General features: G+C 36.2%; 1 protein-coding gene across 8 annotated transcripts in view; it reads left to right on the top strand.

The window, feature by feature from the left end:
- Nucleotides 1-27,867, top strand: part of Wac (WW domain containing adaptor with coiled-coil) — a 54,763-nt gene that overhangs the window by 718 nt on the left and 26,178 nt on the right. For 5 of the 8 annotated variants that reach the window (XM_052157732.1, XM_052157727.1, XM_052157731.1 and 2 more), the window contains exons 3-4: nt 1,303-1,515; nt 26,564-26,670. In XM_052157732.1, coding sequence (XP_052013692.1) covers nt 1,303-1,515; nt 26,564-26,670 — 320 coding nt within the window. The remainder of the gene's footprint in view (nt 1-1,302; nt 1,516-26,563; nt 26,671-27,867) is intronic. The other 3 variants (XM_052157733.1, XM_052157729.1, XM_052157730.1) reach the window with 1 other exon arrangement.

Below are 27,867 nucleotides of genomic sequence, written 5' to 3'. Positions count from 1 at the left end.
TTATCTTGAGAGGTGACTAGAGGAAGCTCAGGGTTTTGTTTTGCCTTTTGTTTTTTGTTTGCTTGCTTGTTTGTTTTTAAGAAAAAAAAAAAAAACTCGGAAGCAGGAAGACCTGCCTTGGTTTAAGTGTGAAGGAGTCACTGAGGTGTAGTGATAGGTGACTTCAGAGGCCCGTTTACTCTATCCTATTGGGGAGCCGAAAGATATATGTGAAAGTTTTAAAAGTAGGTGAACAGCTAGAGAGAAGTAACTTGAGTTACTCTTAGTAACAAGACTCTTACTATTTTGTTCTTTTTCTTCAGTTCAGATTATTTTATTTCAAGGGAAAGGTTTTGTTTTTGCTTCAGTTCATTTAAACCCTCTGTTACTTAGTACGTCATGATTCTGGGTGTCTATTCCACTGAAGGTTTTGCATATAAAGTTCGAAGTGTCCTCTGGATACTGTGTGAAGATAATAGAAGTAAATACTTTATGCCTCTAGTCACCCTTAAAAGAGAAAAAAGAATAGGAACAGGTCTCTGTCCTCCTCACGGTTCTGTGGTCCAGGCTTGCTTCCAATTTTACTCCTGTCTAGTCTTCTGAATGCTGCATTACACCCCGGAGCCACCAGCCTGGCAAGAGTGCAAGCACTTCTCCAACCTGATACTTGTTACTGTACAGGAGCTTCTGGCATGTCTGAATATTTGTATCTGTCAAACATTATTTCCACCCCTCCTGTGAACATTGTGTTCATCTTCAGACCTGCAGTGTAAAACCATTATTTTGAGGGCATGTGGAATTATGCCTTCTTAGAAACACTGTTCATGTATCAGTTTGTTTTGGCACATATTGTCACATTTTAAAAACTATTTTATCCCTGAAAGAACTTATAAATTAGGGATAGTACTGTATTTGAATTAAAAAAAAGAACTTTTTAAAGAAAATACAGTTATTAAACTGTTTATGTATAGTTGTGCTGGGATGCATTAGTTGTAGAGGTTCAATGGATAGTAGTTTAAGCTCTCAAAAAGTTATTTTAGTTTTGAAGTTTTTTTTTTTTTTTCTGGTGGATTACTATGCCAAAATACTGTTTAAAAAAAGTTTACATAATCAAATATGTTTTTTTCTTTGGTTTTTTTTTGGGGGTTTGTGATTGCATTTGTTATCAGGAGCTGCATAGTAACTCTTGATCATTTACATCTCAGAATAAGGGAGATACTGAAAATAGAAATTCCGAGTTTTGATGTAAGGGAACTTGACACATCAAAATTTGAAATTTTAATTGGGAATTGAGTTTAAATTTTCAATTTTTCTCTCTTTGGGGGGGTGATGTTTTACAGGCACTTAAATATTCATCAAAGAGTCACCCCAGTAGTGGTGATCACAGACATGAAAAGATGCGAGACGCCGCAGATCCTTCACCACCAAACAAAATGTTGCGGAGATCTAATAGTCCTGAAAACAAATACAGTGACAGCACAGGTCACAATAAGGCCAAAAATGTGCATACTCAAAGAGTTAGAGAAAGGGATGGTGGTAAGTAGCTTTCTGGCCTAAACTATCATTCTATGTACTTGGAGAGTTAAACAGTGCATTCAGCATGTTGAGTTTAAAGAAGTTGGCATGTGCTAATGTTATCACTTTGAATCCATTTCTTTTGGTTTGTTTTTATATTTAGCAGGCACTATGGGAATATAGTGTAAGCATGAGCACACAGTGTTGATAGTGGGTTTATAAACAGTCTTCTAAATGTTCACTACTGATGGGAGAGTTCCTGAACAGTTTCCCCAAGAAAGAAACTTTAAGTTTAAGTTTGGTTTTAGTTTGAAACCACTGATCCTTCAAATTATTTCCTAAGGTGTTCAAGTTTTAATTGTAATCATGGATTATACACTTAAAGAAGAGGTTTATCAAGATAGCTACCTTGGTTTTTTGAAATTCAGGAAATTAGTTTTGTCATAACCATTTAAGATTTTATATTCCACCCCCCCCCCCCCCCCCCCCCCCAGCCAGAGGGGCCTGTTGTTGTTTAGATGAACACTCAGTCCTTTCTTTAATTCTCATTCTCATTTTGTTTTGAGGCTGGCCTCAGATGAGCTCTACAGCTGAGGAAGAGTAGGCTAGCTTTGTTTTTTACAGTGCTGATGTCTTGTTACCTGTTCACAACCTGTGGTGGACTGGGAATAAGTACATTCTCAGGCTCACTTGACTTACAGTTTGTGACTGTAACATTTACTTATAAAGTCTACATTGTGGAATAAAATAATTTCACTAAGGTAATTAAAAGCTGTATATTTTTCTTTGACAGTAAGACCTCATATTGCTTAAGTAGATGATAACATTTACTCATATAGTATTGATTGAATACTGGAAAAGACTCGCAGTAGAATGCCAGGGGCTTATTGCTTTTGTTTCTGACTAGTTCTTGATGTCTTTTTTTTTTTTTTTTTTTCTTTTGGTGTTTTGGATTTGGGTTTTTCGAGACAGGGTTTCTCTGTTTAGCCCTGGCTGTCCTGGAACTCACTCTGTAGACCAGGCTAGCCTCAAACTCTGGAAATCCGCCTGCCTCTGCCTCCCAGATGCTGGGATTACAGGCGTGCTCCACCACCGCCTGGCATTGGTATCTTACTTTTTGAAAATATTTTGCATCTTATGTTTTACTCTTTTTTTGTTGTTGTTGTTATTGTTTTTACCTCTTAGGGAAGAATCATATTGAGAAACAGTGACCTCTGCATAATTAATTACTGGTTTGAGGAATTATTAATGGTCAGAATATTGCCTTGGGATGGAGTAAATTGGAAGGAAGATTGTATTGAATATAGATATCACTTTGTGGTAGATAAACTTACATGCTTGTAAGTGTAGCAGGTAGCTTATTCAAGTGTTAGGAAATCCTGGGTACTAAAATGATGATTGCCAGTTTTATGGGTGAATTTTCTGTAGTTTTTCATGCATCCTGGGGTAGTACTATTGATCAATCACTGTTCTATGTTCATTTTACATGTTAACCATTGGAAGGCAAGACTAATACTTTTAGTATGGACTCATTTTGGTAATTGACACAATAGGATATGGTTTGATAAACTCTTTAAGTTGTTTTTGTAACAACTTGACCCAATTTTGCCATCCATTCTGAAATCCAGGAAGAAATCCACACTCAAGAAAGTGTCTATAAATGATTTTTCATCCACTTACAGCGAGGCAGTGAATTCATTTAGAGTTGAATTAATACTCACCAAATTCTGTTGTTTATTCGTTCAACAACTGTTAAACATATATTATGTGCCAAGAATTGTGTGATACTCTAGGAAGTCAAGCTATGATGTGATCATAGCCTGGAAGCCTTCCTTAGGGTTTTGACTTGACACTTAGGCCTAGTAGTGGTTTAGTTGCTTGCCTTCTCTGTATTGTTTTTTTCTTCACTTTGATTTTCATTCTCCTTCATAAATGAACTTAAATACTCATTGTTTACTTTTTATTTTTGTGTCTTTGTTGATTAGTTCCATTTGCAAGTAGTTTGTTAGTAATTTTTCTCCCTAGTCATTTGCTAAATTATCCTTTGTAATTAATTCACTTCCCCCTCTTATCTGACTTATTCTGGAGTGTAACAGATATCATAACTATTCATTCATAGTCCTTTGTGGTAGGAATGGAACAGAACATGAAATAATCATTTTTGTTTTTCTTTTTTTTAAATTAAAATTTGAATGGAACAGAACATGAAATAATCTTTCTTGCTTTTCTTTTTTTTTTTTAAATTAAAATTTCGGTTTTTTGAGAGGGTCTTACTGGCTGGCTTGGGATTTGATATAGATCAGGCTGGCCCCAAATCCACAGAGGATTAATCTTATAAAATCAATCTTTAGTTCAGAGTAAATCTTTGAAGTTCATTATACATGTATATATAGAGTACACAGCTTTTCTTTGCGTTATAGGCCTTATGTGATAGCCTCTTCAGAGTTCTGGGATTTGAGGAATGACCCACAGTTTCCGGATCTGTTTTTGTTTTCATTATGTTTAGAAACAAGAGAAAAGAAAGTCTTTGAGAGAATCCTTAAGAGTTTTAAATAATTAAAGAAAATAACCCTTAATGACTTAGGGTGTATAATCTTTGTAGGAATTCTATGAAACTTCACAGAATTTCTGTCTTAGAATATTCATTCCTGTCTTCCATGTGTGAAAAAGTATATTTGGAGTCCTTGGTTAGATGAAATATATATGTATGAATGTATGTGTATGTATTTATGTATGTATGTATGTATCTACATATATGTGTGTAAACTTGGTAAAATTACACAATTACATATTTTGTCAAAGTTGGAAATTGTTTTTAGTAGAAAAACTGTATGTTTTAGCGAGTAAGTACTGCTTCTAAGGATTTGAAGTTTCTAGCTATATGTTCTTTTTATCCCATCAGTTCTAGAAATGTTCTCATCTTGTAATAAGTTGATTGTGTATGTTGAGCATGCTTCATCAAAAAATCTGAAAAGCCTTTTGGATGATGATACATGCTCAGCTGGTAAAATCTAAAAAAACTCCCCAAACCTCAAAAGGCACTGAACATTTTGGGTAACATTGTAGTGTTTTGAAGAATTAATCAGTATTGATCACTGGAAATTTAAGTTTTCAAGATGTAGTTTAATAATGTCTGCATTTTTTTAATAAAATAAGCCTATTCAGTGTGGTCCTGTGTTCATCACGGTCCATCTTAGACATAAGGCTTCTCCATCATTAATAGAAAGCTCTGAGTTGTACTTGGCTGCATTTTGACGTTGGAAAGTAGCACAAATAGTTTCTCTATTTTTACAGTTCTACAAAAAAGGAAATAAAGAAGAAAACTATTGATAGATGTGTCTTGAAATTGTCTCTTTCTACTGGTGAGTTCTAAACTCAGAAGTGAGACAAACTAAAAATTCATTTGGTAGTGTTTAATATGGGATGGATGGGTTAGTTTAAAACTTGGCTTTTATTGTCTTAGTACCATTAAGCTTTTTTTTGGTTGTTTTTTTTGTTTTGTTTTGTTTTCTTTTTCCGAGACAGGGTTTCCCAATATAGCCCTGGCTGTCCTGGAACTCACTCTGGAGGCCAGGCTGTTCTTGAACTCAGAAATCCATCTTCTTCAACCTCCCAAGTTCTGGAATTCAGGCGTGCGCCACCACTGCTTAGCCTTTCGTTAAGCTTTTTTTAGTGGTTAGTTTTTAATTACCTAAATAATTTTAATATCAAAGGTAGGACTGGACATTAAGGTACACTATACATGTATAGTTCTAGGCCAAGTTGTTACATGTTAGTGTTTTCTATTTACCAAAACTTTCTCTAGGAAGAAACTCTAGTTTCTCACCTGAGAATCAAGCTTGTTTATTTTTCTTTTGCAAAGTGAATTGTTACTTTGGTACAGAATTTAATATGCTTATATATGAGTAATTTTGGTCTAATGAAAACAACTTTTTTTAAAAAGTCATATAGTATAGACAGAAATATAGTCATTGAATCTTTTTAGGCTAGTTAAAAAATATGAAATATTTTGTGATCAATGGAGTAAGGTTGAAAGATAGCAGTCTGATTTTTTTTTTTTTTCCTTTTGGTGTCACAGGGTTTCAATGTAGTACCCTTACCTAGTCTTGATGATCCTGCATCAGCATCCCTACTTTTATTTTTTTTAAATTTACATTCACATTTGTGTGTAGGGAGCATGTAAGAAGGTCAGAAATTCTTTCTCTCCTATCACGTGGTTTTGGAATTCTTAGGCCTGCTCTTGGTATTCTGAAAGGGGTTTTTGAGTTTTTGCTTGCTTGCTTGCTTGCTTGCTTGCTTCTTTTTAAGACAGGGTCTTGTATGCCAAGACTGGCCTCTGGCTCATGGCAGTTTGCCTGCTTGCCAGCTTCTGCAAGTTACATGCCATGCATTTCTCTGAATACTTAAAAGTTAGTGTCAGAGCCAGACGGTGGTGGCACAGGCCTTTAATCCTAGCACTTGGGAGGCAGAGGCAGGTGGATTTCTGAGTTCCAGGCCAGCCTGGTCTACAGAGTGAGTTCCAGGACAGCCAGGGCTATGCTGAGAAACCCTGTCTTGCAAAAACAAACAAACAAAAGTTAGTGTCAGTTTTAAAGAGCTAGGCTTACTGATTATTTTAGAGTTAGAAAAGAGAGTGGTGGATAGTTGAGTAAAGAGCTATAAATCAGGCTGCAGAGACTGTTGTTAGCTTTTGTTCACATCCATTTTGCCATTTTGCAAATTTGGGTGGGGTGGTTGATCTAAAAGTTCAATGAGTGTGGAGAAATGGTAACCAAATTTGGCTGCTTGTCAGGATTACAAGAAGAGCTTGCTACAGTTTATTTGATAACATCTGAATTACTCTGAGTCATACGAGTTAGGAGATGGACCCTAGAAAATTATTTTAAATAAAACTAGTTTAATCTATTTGTAATCTGCAGTTCTAGGGTTTCCAACTCTTGACAACAGGAGGAATCTGCACATTTGAGTGATTATTTGCTAGAATATGTATTCTCCTGTTTTATAGCTCAAGGATTTCTTTGTCACCTTCCTATACAAATAGATGGTATTATATACTTCTTAAATACCCAACTTAATGTCTAGTGGAAAAGGTATCTAGCTAATGTCTGCCACTAGAGAGATTTCTAACTGGTATTAACAACTGCATAGATCAGTGGATATACCAAATTTTGGTAATTGTAGCTACTGTTATTTTAGATATAATTACTTTAAGCACTAGGAAAGTTCAGTAGTAAATTTGAGTTCTTGCATGTTTGAAAAACAAGCGTACAGGTTAGCATATTTACTGAGTTAGGTGGCAGCAACTTATATAGTGTGTATTTGTAAGACATTGAAATGAGACACCAGGTGAAAGCACTTTGTAGCACAAGCCCAACAACATGATCCTGGGAACCCATGGTAGAAAGAGCCAAGTCCTGAAAGTTGTTCACTGACTGGTACACTTAAGGTGTAGCATGAACCTAAACTAACTTACCTTTCACATGGACACACGCACAAGCTTTCAAAGTATTTGCACTTCAAGAATACTTGCAACATTTTTGAATTCTTAATTTGAATTTGTATGACATAACAGCATTTTCTGAAAAGTTCTAATTTATTTCAGCTTCATAGAACTAATCTATTCTGGTATTGGTAAAATATTTGAAAAGTATGATCTTAGAATATTTTGCCTAGTATGAAGAAAGTATGCATAAAATATTTTTTGCATTCAGTATTTGTGACTTGTTAGATTAAATTTGTACCAGGCAGTGGTGGCACATGTTTGTAATCCCAGCATTTGGGAGGAATAGGCTGGTGGATTTCTGAGTTCGAGGCCAGCCTGGTCTACAGAGTAAGTTCCAGGACAGCCAGGGCTACACAGAGAAACTCTGTCATGAAAAAAACAAACAAACAAAAAAGAAAAACAAGAAAAAAAGAAAAAGAATACATTTGAATCTTTATCAATACCAAAGAAGGCTATGCCTGTTGGAGACAGTTGAATTGGAAAGATTCTTGAGGGTTGTTGAGCAATAGTTCATGTTAATATTTTGGTATAATGATATTTTGACATGTTTTTGTTTCGTTTTGGAGATTTCTTTATATATCCTTGGCTGTCTTCAAAGTTGCATTGTACTGGTTGGCCTTGAACTCACAGACAGATCTTTCTGCCTCTGCCTTCCAAGTTCTGGGAATAGAAGCTTATACCACCAGGCCTGGCCATGTATTTAGTTTTTTTGGCAAAGTCTCAATATCTATCCTTGGCTGGCTTGAAACTTGCTGTGTAGAGCAGGCTGCCTTCTAACTGAAAGAAAGTTGTCTTTCCTTGTCTCTGCGTCCAAGTGCTGAGATTAAAGGTGTATACCACCACACCTGGCGGAGAACTTTTTTATATGACCACAGTTTTTGTGCTTTGAAATTTGGTTGTGCTTTTAAAAAGTAGAGTTAACATACATGGGCTAAAAAACATTGGGCCTGACTTAATTTATTTTGAGATCTGATCTTTAGTAGGCTAGAGCGATTGTCTTAATTCCCTTCCCCTATATAAGCTTATTATTGGAACATGTAAAATATGCACATGTTGCTTCTTTGTTCATACTGTATAGGCTTTGATTCAGAGTCCAAAGTTATCCTTTTTATTTCTGTCTATGTGAGTTCAGTTTGCTGTTTGTCCTTTTTGGCCCATGTCTACATGAATTAGTCCTTTTGATCCATGTCTACATGAATTCTAAATCATTGTTATTATTTAGTTCATTTTAGTTTAGTTATCATTTAGTTCATATTATTTTTGTTAAGCTTTACTGGTTCTTGCAACTAATGATTCTTTGCATATCATTATTTTCCATTATCCTAGATACTTTTTATGTTTCATTATACTAGATAACTTTTTGTGTTGTGAGTGAAATACAGGCAGGGACTCATGCTAGGCAGTTGCTCTACCACTGAGTTATACCCTTCCTTGGCAATAATTTGTTTGATGTTTGAAAATATTGTTTCATTGCTGTGATCTCAGTAAATAGATCAAGCTTTTCTTTGGATTTGTTTTTTTGAGACAAGAGTTTCTCTGTATAGCTCTGGCTGTCCCGGAACTCACTCTGTAGACCATCGACCTCGAACTCAGAAATCCGCCTGCCTCTGCCTCCCAGAGTGCTGGGATTACAGGCCTCCAGCACCACTGCCCAGCTACTTAGTATCTCTTGTATTTGTACTTGATTTGTGGGTTTCCTCACAGTGGAATAATTACAGTTAGATTTCATGTCTTAGTTTTTAAGGCATCTACATAGAACATAGAACTCAAAGCATTTTTTTCTGGATAGTAATGGAACTACATATAAGGAAGGTCTTGTCATCAAGGTTTAAAAAATGATTTAAGTTATATTAATCTTGTTTTAAAAATTTTAATTAATGAGTTGACATTTTTGAGCATATTTGCTAGGTGTAGTTTTATCCTGAAATTCATCTATGTAGAGTAGGCTGCTCTTACAATTGGGGTAATCCTTCTGCCTGCCAAGTGCTGCGATTACAGGTGTGTGCCCAGTAAAATACTTATCTACTAGCCAGCTTGACTTTTAGGATCAGCTTGTAGTTTGCTCTAAGTGAATGTAGGGCCCCTGGATTAACAGTGATGTAAGCAAGAGACTGGATATTGCTAGAGTCTAGGAGTGTCCTCAACAGTCTGTCAGACTATGATGTCAGTCTCACTGCTTTCTCTCTTTTGCCTTTTCCAGTTGTCCTTTTTCTGTCATCCTTCCCTTTGTCTCTAATTCAGCTTAGTAAAACTGCATATATAGTCCTGGTATATGCTTTTATATACTTTTGCCGCTTTAGCGTTATATCGTAAACTGTCATGTTGCAACTCCTGTCTGGTTTGACTAAGAAGATAATGAATGTTTAGTTGTTTGTTTTCCTTTGCCTATGTGTCTGTCTGTTTACCACTTGCGTGACTGATGGTATAGAAAAGGAGGCCAGAGGAGTATGTCTGATGCTCTGCAACTGGATTTAAAGACGGTTGTGAACTGCTGAGTAGGTGCTGGAATCAAACTCAGATCCCCTAAAAGAGTATACGATACTCTCCCCCCCCCCCCAAGACAGGGTGCTGGGATTACAGCCACCACGCCCCGCTATATCCAATACTCTTAACTTCTGAGCCATTGCTCCAGAGCCTTAGTTTGTTTTGTTCCGATTGTAGGAAACTTGCTTTGATCTTGACTCTGCTTTATATTATGCCTGTTTTTTGTTCAGTATTTTGAGACAGGCTCTCAGATTGACGAGGTGGACCTTGAACTCACTGTGTCTCAAATTTTTTCTATATCACAGTACTGGGATTTTAAGTGCACCACTACCAGAACTGTTAAAAGTTTTGCTGCTAAATTAAATGTAGGGCTTTGTATATGCTAGGCAAACACTCCCAACTAGTTGAGCTACATCCCCAATCCATATTATATAGTGCCTTTATAGTGTGGTAAATATAGTCAGAGATGATTATTGTATATTACTATCCCCAAAAGTGCTGAGAGATTGTGGTCTATGCTCTTCATTCTTGAGAATAGCTATTCTTATTTAAACTAGTGATTTATTGTGTGTATTTTATTCCTAAAGTGACTAATATTAACTGAAAGACTCTTTGAACCAGGAAAAATGAGAATGCCAGTCCTACATGGGTAAACTTTATCCTTTAATATTTTTTACAATAAATTGACTTTCAAAAGTAAATCCATTCAGTGCATAAAAACTGTTCTCATTCAGCAATGAATGGGTTCAATGTTTAAAAAATTTTGCAGATTGATTTATGTTGCAAAGCTGTTAGATAAATCAGTGTTTCTTGAATCACATCTGAGTTTTCACCTGAAACATGGTAAACCGAGTTGTGTTCTGCTTCATATATGCTCATTGAATTCACTGATTTTAGTAGTCATACCTGTCCTTAGTGATAAAGGAATTGGACTATATTTAAGTGAAGTTCTTAGGTTTGTTTTCAGAGGAATACTATTTACTGAGTTTATGCTTCTTTATTCACTTTTGAATATTAATGTAAAAATGTTTGCTTTTGAAAAATCACAGTCACTTTTCCAGTATTTTGCTGTGTATCCTTAAAAAAAAAAAAGAGGTATTCTGGGTTTAAGAAGAGTTCATTCCTTATTTTTCATAGGCTCTTAGGGTAGTATGTCATGTTGCTTTCTTCCTATGTAGGCTCACAATTGACCAAAAACATGTTGAGAAATTCAGGGTTGTTGCCTCAGAGATACTTATGTTTTGGCTTGTTGGCCTTATTTTATTCCCTGTTTAGTATTTGAAGATTTCATACGCGGCTATATCTTGATCAGGTCCACTCCTTATGCCCCAATCCCCCTTTCTGTGCCCCTGACTCTTATTTTTCAATCAATTTCATAGGCTGCATTTAGATTCCTTTAGTTCACTTAGTGCTGACTTGTATGTGCATAGGGTAAGACCATCTCCTGGAGGGAGCACAGATATCCTTTCAGACCCTATCCCTAAAGAACATTCTCAAAAAAAAAAAATTATAAAAAACAACATTCTGCTGAAGCCATGATTTGCCAAGAGTCTCTGAGATAGGGGTGGGACTCCATGAGCTCTTCCACCATTTATATTGGGATTTTGCAGGCTTCATTTTGTGCATTCATTCCTAGTCACTGATGAGTTTCATGTGTGCGTTGGTGCTATGTTGACAGCATGTAAATGTATTTATAAAAGTGATAATTTTTCTCTATCCCAGCTAGCTCCCAAATAAATTTGACAGGAGATTAAGATTTATTTTACAGCATAGTAGCTGAGCAGTTGTTAATCAATTCTGTTCTTCTAAAATAATCTGGATACATTTTAGCCTTGAGATACTTGCATTTTAATATTGGTCTGGTGCTCTCTGCTCCAAGTATCTCCTCCACCCTCTGGCATATCCTCTCAACTCTTTCCCCTGGCTGGATCAGAAGTTCAGCCCTCTTCTCTCTTCGCTTCAGCCATTGGCTGATCAACTTTTATTGACAAATAGAGAATAAATTGGGACAGTATTTACATAACATTCAGGCAGGAGATACTTAGGATTGCAACCAGGTATTGGGGCAGCAAACCAGCATTTGAATAACACATACATCTCTACATAGTATGAAATAACATTTATGCCTATGATATCATGTCTGCCAAATACTGTTTTATTCTAAACAGCTTCTGGCATTGTTTCTGCCCCTTGTTTCAGGTCCATCCCAGTCTCGGTGGCAGTGGTTTGAAATTTAGATAACCCTTTCAGATGTGACTGCTTCACAGTCTTTATTATCTACTGCTGTGGGTTTCTGATGAGGGTTGAGAGGTACACTTATATATGGGTATGAAGCCAATTTAAAGTGGCAGTTAAGTGTTTTTTGTGTATTTAGCTAAGCAGTAATAGGTTCTTAGTGGGGGGCACGCCCTAGCCAGCTACTGTTTGTTTTGTTTTGTTGTTTTTTGTTTCTTTTTCCCTCCTTTATGGATATGGGTGCCAAGTTAACAGTGTCAAGTGTGAGTTCTGATTTGAATTAATCCCTTTGTTTTTCACCAGTGGGCATATTTATCCAGGTTAGTCATTATAGTGTACCAGGGTCCTGCAGCATACAGTGAAAGCTAGCCAGTTGGTACCACCTTGGTTTCTCCATGTCCTGTGACTCAAGTATGTAGTGTCTTCAACAGTAGGGGTTTTAGCAGTGATGTTGGGAGGGCAAGAAGGGGACCACTGACCAACAACTCAAAAAAAGGTAACTCATATCTGTCACTGGGCTCTTTATTTGAAAAGCTGTGCTTTGGGGGTGGGAAGAGACAATGCGAACACAAAACTAGCTAGCACCCACAAGTGAAAGAGAACAACATGCAGGTTTTTCCCCTAGATCTGCGTTACCTCTCTCAGTATGGTAATTTCCAATCCACACATTTAATTGGAAATTCCATGATGTTTTTTACTTTTCTGTGTGAACATGTTAGTGTATTTACAAAATATTTTTGTATTAAGCTTACGTAAATATTTTATGAAGCTTCTATGGTTTTCCATATGGTATCTTTAAATGTGTTTAGTGTCTTTTACCTTTTATTCTGCACCTCTGTACATCACATCCCCCTCAACCTTACCATGAGCCCTTATTAGTTTCCTGCTTTTGGGTACTTCAACTTACAAGGCTAGGTATCATCTGTATGTGAGAGTACATGCATTTTTTGTCTTTCTCAGACTGAGTTATCTCCCTCAGAATGAGGCTTTCCAGTACCACCCATTTACTTGGAAATCTCATTTTTCCAAGTGAATAATACTCCAATAATATAAACCATATTTTTATTCATATTAGTAGATGGATTATCTAGGTGGCTTCCATTTCCTGGCTATTATAAATAAAGCAGCAGTAAACACAAATGAGCAAATAGCTGTGTAGTAGTATATAGAGTCCTTTGGGACACTGCTGCTATAACTGTATGCACAAGAATGATAAACTGGGGCTAGAGAGATGGCTCTGCAGTTAACAGCACTGACTGCTCTTCTGAAGGTCCTGAGTTCAAATCTCAGCAATCACATGGTGGCTCACAACCATCTGTAATGAGATCTGACTCCCTCTTCTGGAGTGTCTAGCTATAGTGTACTCACATATAATAAATAAATCTTTTTTGTTTGTTTGTTTGTTTGTTTTCTTTTCTTTTTTTTTTTCTTTTTTTCAAGACAGGGTTTCTCTGTGTAGTCTTGGCTGTCCTGGAACTCACTCTGTAGACCAGACTGGCCTCGAACTCAGAAATCTGCCTGCTGCTGCCTCGCAAGTGCTGGGATTAAAGGTGTGCACCACCACTGCCTGGCTGGGCTGTCATTTGTGTTCTCTTAGGGTCTATATGACATCTCCCCAGGATCTTATAGCTTTCATAGTCTCTGGTGAGAAGTCTGATGTAATTTTCATAGGCCTGGCTTTATATGTCCCTTGACCTTTTTCTCTTACTGCTTTTAACATTCTTTGTTTAGTGTATTTGGTGTTTTGATTATTACATGCCATGAGTGAGGACTTTCTGGTCTGGTCCAGTATGTTTGGAGTTCTGTAGGCTGCTTGTATGTTCATGGGCATCTCTTTCTTTAGGTTAGGGAAGTTTGCTTCTATAATATATTTACTGGCCCTTTAAGTTGGGGATCTTTGCTCTCTTCTATACCTATTATCCTTGGTCTTCTCATTGTGTCCTGGATTTTCTGGATGCTTTGGGTTAGGGGCCTTTTGCATTTTCTTTGACCGTTGTGTCAATATTTTCTGTGGTATCTTCTGCTCCTGATACTCTCTCTTCTCTCTTGTATTCTGTTGGTGATACTTGGATCTATGACTCCTGATCTCTTTCCTAGGTTTTCTAATTCCAGGATTGTCTCCCTTTGTGATTTCTTTATTGTTTTTATTTCCTTTTTTAGCTCTTGGATGGTTTTGTTCATTTCCTTTTCCTGTTTGATTGTGTTTTCCTGTAATTCTTTAAGGGATTTTTGTGTTTCCTCCTCTTTAAGGGCATCTAGCTATTTACCTGTGTTCTTCTGTATTTCTTTAAGGGAGTTATTTATGTCCTTCTTAAAGTCCTCTGTAATCATCATGAGTAGTGATTTTAGATTCAAATCTTCTTTTCTTTTTTTGTTTTTGTTTTGTTTTTGTTTTTTAATTTTATTTTGTTTTTTGAGACAGGGTTTCTCTGTGTAGCCCTGGCTGTCCTGGAACTCACTCTGTAGACCAGGCTGGCCTCAAACTCAGAAATCCACCTGTCTCTGCCTCCCAAGTGCTGTGATTAAAGGCGTGCGACACCACTGCCCGGCCTAAATAAATCTTTAAAAGACAAAAACAAACTCATCTCTCCCTGCCTTGCTTCTTTATGGGATAACTGTTTTTTTTTTTTTTTTTTTTTAAAGAATGGTGAACTGGATTATAGGCTAAATATCTTATACATTCTAAATACATTCTTATCTCAGATGTATAGCTAGTGAAGTCTTTGACCCTGTCCAATTTTGTAAGCTGCCTTTGGGTCAAGTGACAATATCTTTTGTTTAAGGAGTCCCATTTGTCAGTTTTGGTTTTAATATCTACCTGTGCCCTGTTCAGATAGTCATTTCTTGTGATGATAAAATGAAGCACATTCCACATTTTCTATGAGATTCAGGATATCAGGAATGAATGTTAGACATTTTAAAGTTGAGATCTGCATAGTAGTCCTGTATCTTTGTGTTATACTTTAACTTTTTATTTAGTATCATTTATGTTAGCGTCAGTGGAAAAGGACAAGTATATGAGTTCTCTTTGAGTTTTAGACGACTCATTAGTTGATCTTTGGGTCTGTAATGTACATGTCTGGGTATCACAGTTAGGAAGGAACCGTGAAAAAGAAAATGCTGTAGGGCTGAGCATCTTACTCAGTGAATAATGTGTGTGTCTGTCCACAATATTGAGGGCAGGGAAGTCAACTCATAAACCCAGAAATCTTCAAGTGCTGACTGGATTCTTACATTGTGAAAGGAGGCCCATTTGAGCTTGGTAATATGTGTGGAGGTAAAGAATTAAGTGGAGAGAACACTAGGCAGGTCCTAATTAAAATTTGGAGGTTAAACATTGGTTAGATTTTAGCATTTTGACTGAACAGATAATCTCTTGGTTACTATTTAACAAAATACAGAACAAGATTGAAATGTATAACTACAAAACTCACTTTTAAATAACTAAATCAGGAGAGATGAAACTTTTGCTTGAATTTCTGCTTTACAGGGGTTTGCTGTATACCCCATAAGCACATGCTAACAAAAACTTGTAGCCAGAAGTGTAGTGTTTCTTTTTGTTATATCTTGGTTTTACTTGTTGGTGTGGAGATGTTCATTTTTAGTAGGTAATGTAGAGAAGAGCAGACACCAAAACAGTTAACCTTTGTGGTTTCCAAATTTAAATTGAGGAAGGCTTAAAGCTTCAAGAATATTGTAGACAGAACTCAGTTTTAATTTTTCCTGTAGGTGCCAAATAAACTTTAAAAAGACTGAAAATATTTTGATTTGGGATATACTTCTTTAATCCCAACCCTGAAGAGGCAGGGATGGGTGAGTAACATTACTTTAGTTTTATCAGTATGGCTTCCAGTTTGTCTTGTTTGTTAAGTTTCCAAGAACAGAGGTTTCTCAGACCCACCCCCCCTCTTCCCAACCTCCCCAACAGCTAGAACTAGCTGTTTTTCCTAGACATACATCCATAGGATTCTATTCTACCGGAGTGATTGTTTTTTTAAATTTACAATTTTAAATTAAAATATAATTGAATTATTATCCCTGTACTGTCCCAGACTCCAATTTTTATTATTTATGAAAGCTTAGGCCTTATAGCTAATAGTTTATTCCCAGTTAACTTATATAACTTAGTAATAATCCTGTGTGAACTAGGCCCTGTTTGCCATGTGTTCTCTTACCTTTCATTCTGTCCCTGAACATCCAACTTCCTTTGAGCCTGATTCCGTCCCAGAGTTCCAGCTTTTCTTCTTCCTGTCCTGCTATAGGCTGTCAGCTCTTTATTAAAACTAATCACAAAGTGAAGGAGAAAAATAACAATACCAAGGTCAGCCCTCTACTCAACTCTGACAGTTCAGAAATCAATATTTGAATAACACAAAGAACCTTTATGTGGTGCACAAATTGATATCCCAACCAATAATTTCATCCTCTTATTCCTCTTAACCATTCAATCATTGCTCACCCCTCACTCCAACTCCATCTTGTTAATTATTATGGTTGTATTTGTATGTTTATCTACATACACATATATACATATATGCATGCATACATAAACATATAAATAAAACCTGCTGAATCCATTTGGGGTTGCTTGTATGTTTTCAGGGCTTAGATTTAAGGGCTCATCCCTGGGGAAGACTTAAGTCTTGTTGACTCGGCATAGAACACTAATTCTAGGGGTGGGATCCATGACATTTTAGCATGTCTCTTGGTGTCTTCATTTAGGTCTTGTTAGGCAGTCATGTTTTTGAGACATGGGTGCAGCTTCCCTGTCATTTGTAGGAAACAGTCTCACAGACTTCCTGGTTCTCTGTTCCTAAAATCTTTTCTGCTCCATCTATGGATGTTCCTTGAGACTCAGTTTGTAAATCATATTGTAGGTTCATATCATTTACAGTTGAGCACCCCTTTATCAGTTGTTCTGGTGTTTTTGTTTGTTTGTGTTTTACCAATTTTGGCTTTCTGTAATGATCTCTACCTCCCTACCCCAACCCTTGCCAAGAGAAACTTTGATAAAGGATGAGAGCTACATTTTTGTTACCACAGATTCTTGCATATTCATGTTTTGTTTAGTATAGTATGGAAATGGAATTATCTTCAATGTACATCAGCTGATAAATGGTGATAAGTGCTTCATAAGCAAAGTGAAGTTTCATAGAGAATGGATAAATGTAGAAATAATAGATGAAGTAGCCCTGACTCGGGAAGTAAAATGCTGCATGTTCTTATATATACCTCCTAGGTTTTTGCATTTTTCTCATTTACCTGGAATTCTAGTAGATTTTATTGGGTGGCTAGCATCTCCTTGTTTGTTCCTGTTTGTATGATCACAAACTCAGACCACCATGCCCATCTTCTTTGTAAATGGATTCTGAAGTAGAACCAAGGTCCTCATGCTTATCTAACAAGCACTTTACTGACTGAGCTATCTCCTCAGTTCCTAGAACTTAGCTTTTTATATATGTATTTCTATCAGTGACTGTGGCTGTAGGCTGGTCATGAAACTATGAGGGAGAAAGGGAATATAGGTTTCTAGAATGAGATTGGGAGGGTCATAAAAGAGTGCTTGTTACATGAAAACAACAGTCTTATTTGGGAAGGAAAGGAGCAAATGGGTGAGAATATGGGGGGAGGATCTTCAGAAACAAGTTGTATTTTTTAAAACACCACAAAGAAACCTAATATTTGGTATGTTAATTAAAAAATACTTAATATCAGAATGAGTAGCTTTTACCCTCAAAAATTCTGGCTGTTAATCAGATACTAATTTCTGTTTCTCGTAGGTTTAATTTTAAACTGAAGATACTAGGGTGTTGGTAGTTCAGAGGGTGAAGGCACTTGCACCAAACTTGAAGTCCTAAGTTCAGTCTCTAGGATGTTTATTGTGAATGGAAGGCTCTGACAATTTTTCTTCTGACATCCTCATGCACACACACATTACTGTAATATAAAAAAATATATATACAACTTTCGTAAATTATTTTGATGGTTTTATACACGAGAATGCTATACTTGGATTGTTTCTATGGCTACCCCCTCCAGCTCCTTCAGTCTTCATGTGTTTTTTAGATTTTTATTTTGTGTGATGGGGATTTTGCTTGCATGTATTTTATATGCCCCATTAGTGATGGAGATGAAATGCATGTCCTCTGCAAAAACAAGAACAGCAGTGGTCTTAATCTGTGAGTCATCTGTTTGGCCCTAATCTTTATACATTTATTAAAACTCAAAAGTTACTTGAGAATGTTGTATATAAATACACTGGCTTTGCATTTACTTGTACCTCACTCTATTTAGTTCCTTCTATATTTTCCCAGCCACCCCTTTTCAAAGTTGTGATTTATTCCATTTGTCTTTGCTTTATATATACTTAATATACACATATAACCTGAGTTCAGTTATGTTGCCCTTAATTGCATGTATGTAGGGCTGATCATTTAAGATTGAGATAAGTGTCCTGACTTGTTATTCCTTGGTGTGAATACTGAAACCTAAATTTCATTATTGATTTTTAGAAATGGATATTTCAAATAGCTAGGATTAGTATAACTTGCAGTCTTCTGTAACTCTTAAGTTGCGGGTACCAAGGTTTAATGAAATTTACTTATCTTCACTTATTTTTCTTAGCCAGACTTAAATGTATAGCTGAGGCTGGCCTTCAGTTCCTGATTCACAAGCTTCCACAGTTTAGACCTTGATTGCATTGACCACTATTCTTACCTGTTTGAAGCAGCTTATAAGTCACCTTTCCATGTAACATTTCTTGACTTGAATTAAATAGTTGTTATACCCTTCCCCATCTCCTACAGTTTATTCTCAACACTGCAGCTACTCTCACTGTGTAGACCAGGCTTGCCTGAAAGACTCACTTTTATGAAAAGCACATTTGCTAATGTATGTAAAAATCTTTCAATACCTTCCTTTTGGCCTTGAGTAGAAACATTTCAAGGAGTGACTAGCTTGAATTCCTAGTTCTTGGTAGTTACCTAGTCTGGGTGTATTAAATGTTAATCCCTTCCGGTCCCCTTTGCACATTGCTTTGTATTTTTTAGGGCTTAATTTGCAAGTTACTTTCTCTAACCAGCCAAATTGAGTCTATAATAATGTAACATGTCAGTTGTGGCATATATATTGTCTGATATATATCAGACATAGTATATAGTATATATGTGCATATATATGTGTGTGTATGTATGTGTATATATGTGTGTATGTATATCTACACACTACCAAACATCCTAAATTGTAATGTCTAAAATTAGCTGCTTGTTTTCCTGTGCCATTCATGCTAATTTTTAAATGATGAAAGGTGCCTTTTATTATATAGGCCCATAGTACTGACTTGTTTTAACCTTTGTGTCTTCATTAGCCACATGTGACCAGCAGATTGTTACTATTCCTGTTTAAAAAACCCTCTTCATTGTCTTCATGGTTAACTCCAAGACTGAGCTTGTTTGGTCCCCTGTTACACTCTCTTGTCTTTTGAGTTCTACTCTTCACTTTCAGGGTTTTAGCCACACTTTCCTTGTAGTCCTGAGAGTGTATAAGTCAGCTCATTGCCTTACATCTTAGCTTTTTTGAATGATTTGATGTATATCCTGTCATTTCAGACTTTTGAAGATGATAATATAGTGTTGGAAATGAATTCTAGAGAGTACTAACAAGTTTATTGAAATGCAGTAATTAGAAGGGTCACAGTGACCCTTCTAATTATATATCTATATCTATGTCTGTTTATCTATCTATCTATCTATCTTCTATCTATCTATCTATTCTAGTATATAATATATACTATTCTAATACAACCACATTTTGTATTCACAACATGAACAGAATGGTCAAATGCTTCGTTTCCCTAAAGTCTTCTTCTACATGGCACTTAAACATATTTCCCTCTCTTCGCAGTGGATTTAACATGTACAGCCAGTGATTAGTCTTGTCAGTTTTTCAGTGTGCATTTTTGTTCACTCAGTTTCACAGAGGGAGCCCTGTACTTTTCCTTTTTATTGACATGGTCATTAATGTTATATAGTTGTTTTTCTGGTAATGGTAGCAAGGAAAAGTCTGCATGCATGTTCAGTATGACTCTCCCAACTTTTAAAATGCTTATTTTCCGTGCATGATTGGAGTATGTTGTGTGTACATGTGGCATTTACATTTAGGGCATTTAGGGAATTTTTCTCTTTCCACTCTGGATTTTGGGTATATAGATAATGTGGTAAGCAGCTTGACCAACCTAGCTGTCTTACTGGTCCTTTTACCCCCAATACTGTGCTGTGATTGATTAAAGATAAGGAACTCCCAGATACTGAGGTCTGACTTGTATCCTCCTCTTTTTCCTTTTTGTAAGCAATTCTAATGAAATCTAGAAGGACCAATTTGGAGTTCATTTGCCTTTTCATTCTTAGTGACATTTTGACTCTTGAATCATATACTTTGGGGTGACACTTTGATGACAGAAAGGGGCATAGGGTATTGTAAGATTGCTATAAACTCCACTCTCTAGGATACCCCTTGTTGATAGCCTTGGAAAAAATGCTAAAACAATAGTTTGATTTTATTTTTTTTTTTTAACTTAGGTGGGAAACTACCTAGATTTGTAGTGTATTTTTCAAAATATTTTTTTTGTTTTTTGTTTTTTTGTTTGTTTGTTTTGTTTTTTCGAGACAGGGTTTCTATGTGTAGTCCTGGCTGTACTTGAACTCACTCTGTAGACTCAGAAATTCACCTGCCTCTGCCTCCCAAGTGCTGGGATTACAGGCTTGCATGAGCACTGCCCGACTTAAATTTTTAGTAATAGCTGTCAGTTGTTAAATTTTAAATATTTAATTGACCAACATGAATGTGTTTTAAAATTCTCCAGTGTGATTATTTGATAAATGACAATTGTATAGTTGAAAAATAATACTCATTGCTATGCTCTTGCATTAGACTCACAGAGTTTACTGTGTTCAAATGAAAGTTTGTATCCTTTGATCAAGCCCTCTACAGCCTCACCCCACCCTGTCTTTTCTGTTCTATTAGTTCAGCTAAAGTTTCCACATAGGGAAATAGTATGTCATATGTTGTTTTTCTGTCTTTATATAGCAAAATGTTCTTTAGATTTATCTGTCTTGGTACAAATGGTAGGCTCTTCCTTTGGTAAGTAGGTGAATTATAGTATTCCTTTGTATGTATACACCATATTTTCTTTAGTGACTACTTAAGGACTATACATTCTGGCTCTTGGAAGCAGGGCACGAATAGTAGCTAAGGTATAGATAACCTGACTTGGTTTTCTTTGGTTGTTTGTACATATGTAAGTGGACATTTCTTATATAATGTAGATATTTGAGAGACTTTTATACATGAGTATTGTTCATTTCCACCCCATTCTCTCTTCTTCCAACACTTCTCATATCTTGGACTCCCTTTCTAATTCATAACCTCTTTGTTGTTTCATACATATATAGACACATACGTTATATAAGCTCTATAGCATGCAGTTTTTGTTACACTGCTTTGTGTTTCTGGCCAGCCCCATGCATACACCCACCCAGAAGCAATTTCGGATCTGCAACTAGAAAACACATATACACACACACACACACACACACACCAGTTATTCTTAAAATGTCTTGGCTAACTCAGTGGGTACTCCTACATTTCCCCTGCTACCCCATGCTCAGTCAAGGAAGTGGTCAGAGGCTGCTTTCCTGAAAACTCACATGGCTGGTTGGCTTTTCTCCTTCACTACTGTGTCTCTTTATCTCTCCAGTCCTCCAGATTCTGTCTTCTTGTTTATAAGTTTGAACAGGGAGGAAATAGATGGGAAGGGTAGCTAAATTTTCTTAAACGTTGTGTAGCCAAAATCTTACATTGGTAGAAATCTTTGTAATTGATGTAAAATTAAAGTTATGATCTTTTACATTGGTACAGAATTTATATTGATAAAATTTAAGGTTTTCATTGACACGAATCTATATATTGGTACAAAACTTAAAATTAATATTGTTACTCTTAGATAGACATTGTGCCTATGCAACTCATTTAAGAACAAGATTAATGCAAGTTGAGGACCAGATAGTAAACTCGTGATTAGGTTAGATTCTGATTTAATTATAATAAAGTGCTTTCGTTACTCAAGTAGAAATGACTAAGAGTAGCTGAGATTTAACAGTTCAAATATACTTTACATAAAATAGTCTTCAAAAACATCAGAAATCCACATTTCTGATTTCCACATAGAAATCAGACTAAATGTCTGACATTTAGTAATTTCATTATTATTAAAAGTTTTGACTAGCGACACATCTGCTCCTGACAGCACTCCCTTCACAGTTCAGAAAAGATACTGCACATCTTTACCTCCAGGTGAAGTTGCAAGGCCACTGGGCAAAAAATGCCTATTTCATCTACAAACAAAACATTTCCCAAAATGGATACGCTATGCGGAATAGTTGATTGTTAGCTCTGTCTAGACAGGGTAAACAGTCCTTTAATTCTGTTTTACAAAGGTCTGTCAGATGATCCTGGGCCAAAAGGCTCCAATGTTTTGAGAAATGGAGGATTGTCCAAGTACTGAGCTGTCTCTACAATTGTTTAACTTTGAGAAGCTATGTTTGGTGTTTCCTATATATACTCAGGTAATGTTTAATTCATTCTCACATTTCTGATAGGGTTGAAGACTACTTGTAGTCCTATAAGCAAACTTAAATTGTTTACCATTAAAAACATGATACAGAGTGGAAAACAGTTTTCAGATGGTATTACAGGCTAAAATCTAAACATAATTCAGGGATAGAATTGTAATTTGCAAGTTAAGAATGATGGCAGACTACTTTATCTAATTGACAAATATGACAGATTGGATTTTAATTATATATCATACCTTTTAATTTACATGATCGTTAATGGTTCTGTTCAATTTATGTCTGAGGAGGGTTTTCTGTGTGTGGGGGGTCTGTTTCAAGACAGGGTTTCTCTGTGTAGCCCTGGCTGCCCTGGAACTCACTTTGTAGACCAGACTGACCTTGAACTCAGAAATCCGCCTGCCTCTGCCTCCCAAGTGTTGGGATTAAAAGCGTTTGCCACCACCAAGTGGCATTATCGCCCGGCCATACTATATATTTGATCCTGGCTTCCCCAGTACCTCCTAATCTTCCCTTCTATCCTAATCTGAAGCATTTGTTTGACTCTTTAGCAAATAAGCAGACATCTAAGAATACTCTTGGTGTTCCTATTCATAGCACCAACTGCCAGTGACGGTTATGCCTCTTCCCAAATAGCTCAAGCTTGTGACATGCTGTCAAAAACAAACACAACAAAAAAGTCAGGCTAGGACAAATGACCGAGTTATTAACTGAAATCAGCCTGAACTATGGAGTGAGGCCCTATCTCAAATTAAAATCAGATAAAATAACAACAGCAGCAAACCCTTTCGTAATCATTTTAAGCATATTCTTTTCAAATAACTTGATTGTTTAAAAAATAGGTTATAAAAGCACCTACTATAAAATTTGGCTTTTTAACCAAACTCGATGCTTTTGTTGAGGTATGTATAACAGGGAAGTTTTGGGCGTGGTAATGACCAGCTTCAGGCATTATATACTTTGCTCTTTATTTCTGAAGCAATCTCAGGATGATACCTGAAGAATGACATACAAAGTTGTCCTCTGGTCTCTTCTTTAACATTGCACTTTACACACACATGTGTGCCTTCCTATGAATACACATGTACAGTAGAAGGAAAAATTGAAGATTAGGAGTAGAAAATGAAAATGTCATTAATTTGACTGATATTTGTAGCTACAGGGAACTTAAATGTGCTGATTGAAGTTGGAGAGGGAATAAGATTCAGAAGAGCCATTATATTAACAGTTAATAAGAATGGTTAGTAGTTAGCAGTGTCTGTGGAATGTCAGAAAGTGTCTTCTTTAGGCAAATGAAAGAACAAAAGCATACTACTTCTTGTGAATGTAAGTGCACACGTGTTTAATAATCTCCTCTTTTTTGTTCTAAGCTTATTAACATTTGTTTCGTGTGTGTGTGTGTGTGTGTGTGTGTGTGTGTGTGTGTATGTGCTCTTGCACTCTTGCCTTCTCATTGTCTGTGAGGTTCCAATAGCCCCAACAGGGCTGGGTGGTATAGGTGTCTCAGCACTCAACATTCACTTGTTAGCACTGTGACCAGTTTTACCTTTCTGTATCAACTTATACTCACTGTAGAGAGAAGCAACTTTGTACAAGGTTGAGAACAGCAGTACCTCCAGAGGCATAAACATAAATACTTAGAAGGCAGTTTTGCAACATTATTTAGCTAAATGACATCAGTAAGATAAATCTACTAATCTATGGCCCTCTAAGTTGAGGGCTTTCACCAGGTTTATAGTAACCAAGTATGAATTCCTCTTGTGGAAGCAGGCTCTCAGTCAAATTTAGAAGTAGTTGCTTACCTCATAACCTTTTCAAGTCTCTGACAGGCAATGATAATTTTTATTTTTGTGTTGTCTTTTGTGCCCAGAATAGGATCATACCCTACCACTGAACTTTACTTCCCAGCCCTCTTTGATTTTTTTTTTTTAATCGTGTACTCATTAGCTTGTGGGACACCCTTGTTTCTAAGATTTCTTGAAATGTGTTTTCTTGACTGGTTTATTTTGTAAACCCATTGGTCTATGTTACTAAGATTATGTGTACTTCCCCATATTCTTGTACATTTAAATGTGTTTGTATATAGGTTTTTTTTAATTCTTTCATTCCTATTTTTTAATATAATTTTTTATGTCCTTAAACTCTCTTTTTATACTTGTTTATAATCTCATACAAATACAGAAGAAAGCTTGAGAAATTTATTGGAGTGGAGTGACAAGTGGGGAGATTGTTTTCTCTGAAGTTTGTAGTATTTGATTAATTATCCTCTCAGGCAAGGACTTAGATAAGATAGCTTGTGGTTCAGAAAGTTCTTCATTGCACTTAAAAACTATCTTAAGGAGATCTCATTTTCCACTTTGGCTTATGTTGGGTACATTTTATGTGTGCCATTCAGCACACAGGAGGGTGAGTCCCACTGTCAGGGCCTTAATGTGATGTTGACTGAGTTCCTAGAGCAGAGAGATCCACATGATGCAGTCTGGCAGATTCCAGGGCTGTGCTTCCAAGTGTCTTCTACCAGTGAACCCCTGAAAAATATCCTTCATTCTTCCAGCATTAGATTTTGATAGTAGTTCTGGAAGGCTGTCTCTAGCATGCTCAAATTGGATTCAATTAAATTGTAAATAAGATTAGAATAGTTTTACCCTTATCTTTTGCCTAGCACATGCAAAAATTTATACTCTTAGTAGGAAACTGATGTTCAGCATGAACTTTCAACATGAGCATGTGGCTTAGAAATGGTGAGCAGCACTTAGTAAGGAATTTTTTTTGGAATATAGGTTTTCTAATGAATATGATTACACTGTGTATGGCCTGAAACTTGGATATTTGCCTACTTCTGTCCAGCTGTGGGCCTAATTGGTTGGTTTCTGAGTTTGTTGGGTTGTTGGATTTATTTATTATCTACTCTATCTAGAAAAATGGTTTAATACCATATAAGATAACAAGTGCAATGTATAAGTACACATAAAAGCCATCAGGCGTCTCTACTGTTAGAGACTTATGGGTGAATTTCTTTATTAAATTCATCACATTGGTGTTAATTTGGTTAGCGTACTAATGATTAAATGATTTTCTTATCATGTGTGACATCAGTGGATTTTTTTTTTTAAGCTTTTGAGTCTGGTCATAACATCGCTTACAAAGTGTGGCTTGGCTCCTCTTTCACTTCCAGGTGCTAGCGGGTAAACCTGTGGCCCTGGTGTGAGTGACAAGAACTCGGTACTGAATTACATTCTCAAAGCTCTACATTGGTTTTCCCTAAGACAATAGTGGAGAAACTGTTATTCCTGGTGATTGTTGGGATGTGTAGATTATTGGTTATGACTCACATTACTTTTAAGTCAAGAGGAAACATCTTTACCGACCAGAGTATAGGATCCTCACTTAGATTTTAAACTCTTTTTAAGAAAAGTTATTTTAGCTTAAAAAAATTTCAAGACTATTAAAAAGCAGATTTAGAGATTATCTTTTAAAAATCAGATTCCAAAAATACTGAAAATAGCTGGTTCTCTGTCTCTTGTTCTTTATTATTTGAATTTTTATACTCCTTTCACTTTTCTTTTAAAAACAGTCTGATAAAATGATTGCTTCTCTTTGTTTTAATTTTTCTTTTTTGTTTTGAAAAAAAGCCTCTTAGTTAGTCCTGGCTGTTGGCTATCTTAGAACTCACTTATGTACAAAATCCTAGAGATCACACTGCATCATCCTATAGAGTTTTGGAATTAAAGACATACACCATCATGCTTAGCTGTGCACTGTTACTTTTAAGCCGTATCTGTCTATGATAAGATCAGACATTTTCTGTAGTGTGAGAAGCATGAATTATGTTCACTGTTACATCATACACTTGTAATTTCAGCTGTCTTGTGCTGAGGCTGTATCAATTCAGTGCCAGTCTGGACTAAACAGGGATTATATGTTTTTATGTTCATAGGATATGATACTCAACCAGTATTTACAGTGGCATGCCTTAAAAAATATATATGAGGGACTGGATAGATGGCTCAGTGGTGAAGAGCACCAACTGCTCTTCCAGAAGTTCTGAGTTCAAATCTCAGCAACCATATGGTGGCTCACAACCATCTGTAATGAGATCTGATGCCCTCTTCTGGTGTGTCTGAAGACAGCTACAGTGTGCTCATATAAATAAAATAAATAAATCTTAATATATATAAAATGAAATATAACTGCTTATTCTTTGTTCTTTCTATTTAAGGGACCAGTTACTCTCCACAAGAAAATTCACACAACCACAGTGCTCTTCATAGTTCAAATTCACATTCTTCTAATCCAAGCAATAATCCAAGCAAAACTTCAGATGCAGTAAGTATTAAAGTGATGCTGGGCTGCCAAGATTAAAATGTATGCTGCAAATATTCTTAGATGTTGCTTTAAAAATTTCAATTGTAGTTGAGCTTAATGTATGAAGTACAAATAATACCAGACTAACACATTTAAGTTATTTAAGGTTTAATTTATGTAAGTTGCTTATTTAATCTCTGCTCTGTACTTTGTACTACTGTATTAGACAATGAGGACAATATCCTGGTTCTCAAAGGCAGGAAAGAAAAAAAAACATACCATAATTTTAAATACTCAGGCAGGCTTAGATTAATGAAATAACTGGATACTTTTTAGTGTTGTGGGTTCAAATGAGTTTTTTTTTTTTTTTAATATATTCACTTAGAAAAATACTTTAATCAAATATATGCTAAGGTACCATAACACTAAGACTGTGTGGCTCGTTTTATTGGAACTTGTTTTCTGGGTATCAATTTAGAATGCTGTTAAAACTGGGGAAATCGTTAAGGTGACTTCCCATCTCGTCCAACAAGTTGAGTTTACCTTAGGGAGCTTAAGATGCCATTTACCAGTAAAGAGATCAAATAGCAATTTGACATAGATGAGCCAGGTGGTGGTGGCGCACACCTGTAATCCCAGCACTCTGGGAGGTAGAGGAAGGCAGATTTCTGAGTTCGAGTCCAGCCTGGTCTACCGAGTGAGTTCCAGGACAACCAGGGCTATACAGAGAAACCCTGTCTCGAAAAAACCCCAAATCCAAAAAAACCAACAAAACAAAAAAAACAAGACATAGACATGTGAGGTTGATGGACAGGATGGTACAGGCCCATAATGCTGTAACTTTGGATAGCCTGCCATAAATAGCAAGAACTTAGAAGTTAGGTGTGAATAATCAAGTTGTGTCTTTTACTAAAGAAAGTATTGAATAAAGGATATAATGTGTAGCAAACACAGATTTGCAATTTCAAAACTTATCAGAAGCGTTTAAAATACAGGAAAGAGTAAATAAAATGAAAAGTGGTAGTGTAGAAGCACTTGCTGTTATCCCAGAGTACCTGGGTTCAGGTTCCAACAGTTTACAAACTGTAACTGATGTTGCCTTTTAGCTCTGTGGGCACCTGCTCTGCACAGAGTATGTAGGTGCAAACAATTTCCCCAATCTATTATTTATCATTATATGGATGATATCTTTTTGGCTGATCCAGATATAAATATCCT

Source organism: Apodemus sylvaticus, chromosome 14, assembly GCF_947179515.1.
Source record: "Apodemus sylvaticus chromosome 14, mApoSyl1.1, whole genome shotgun sequence".
NCBI classification, from domain to species: domain Eukaryota; kingdom Metazoa; phylum Chordata; class Mammalia; order Rodentia; family Muridae; genus Apodemus; species Apodemus sylvaticus.
The sequence above is the reverse complement of the archived record's forward strand: the minus strand, read 5'-3'. Positions and strand labels throughout refer to the sequence as shown.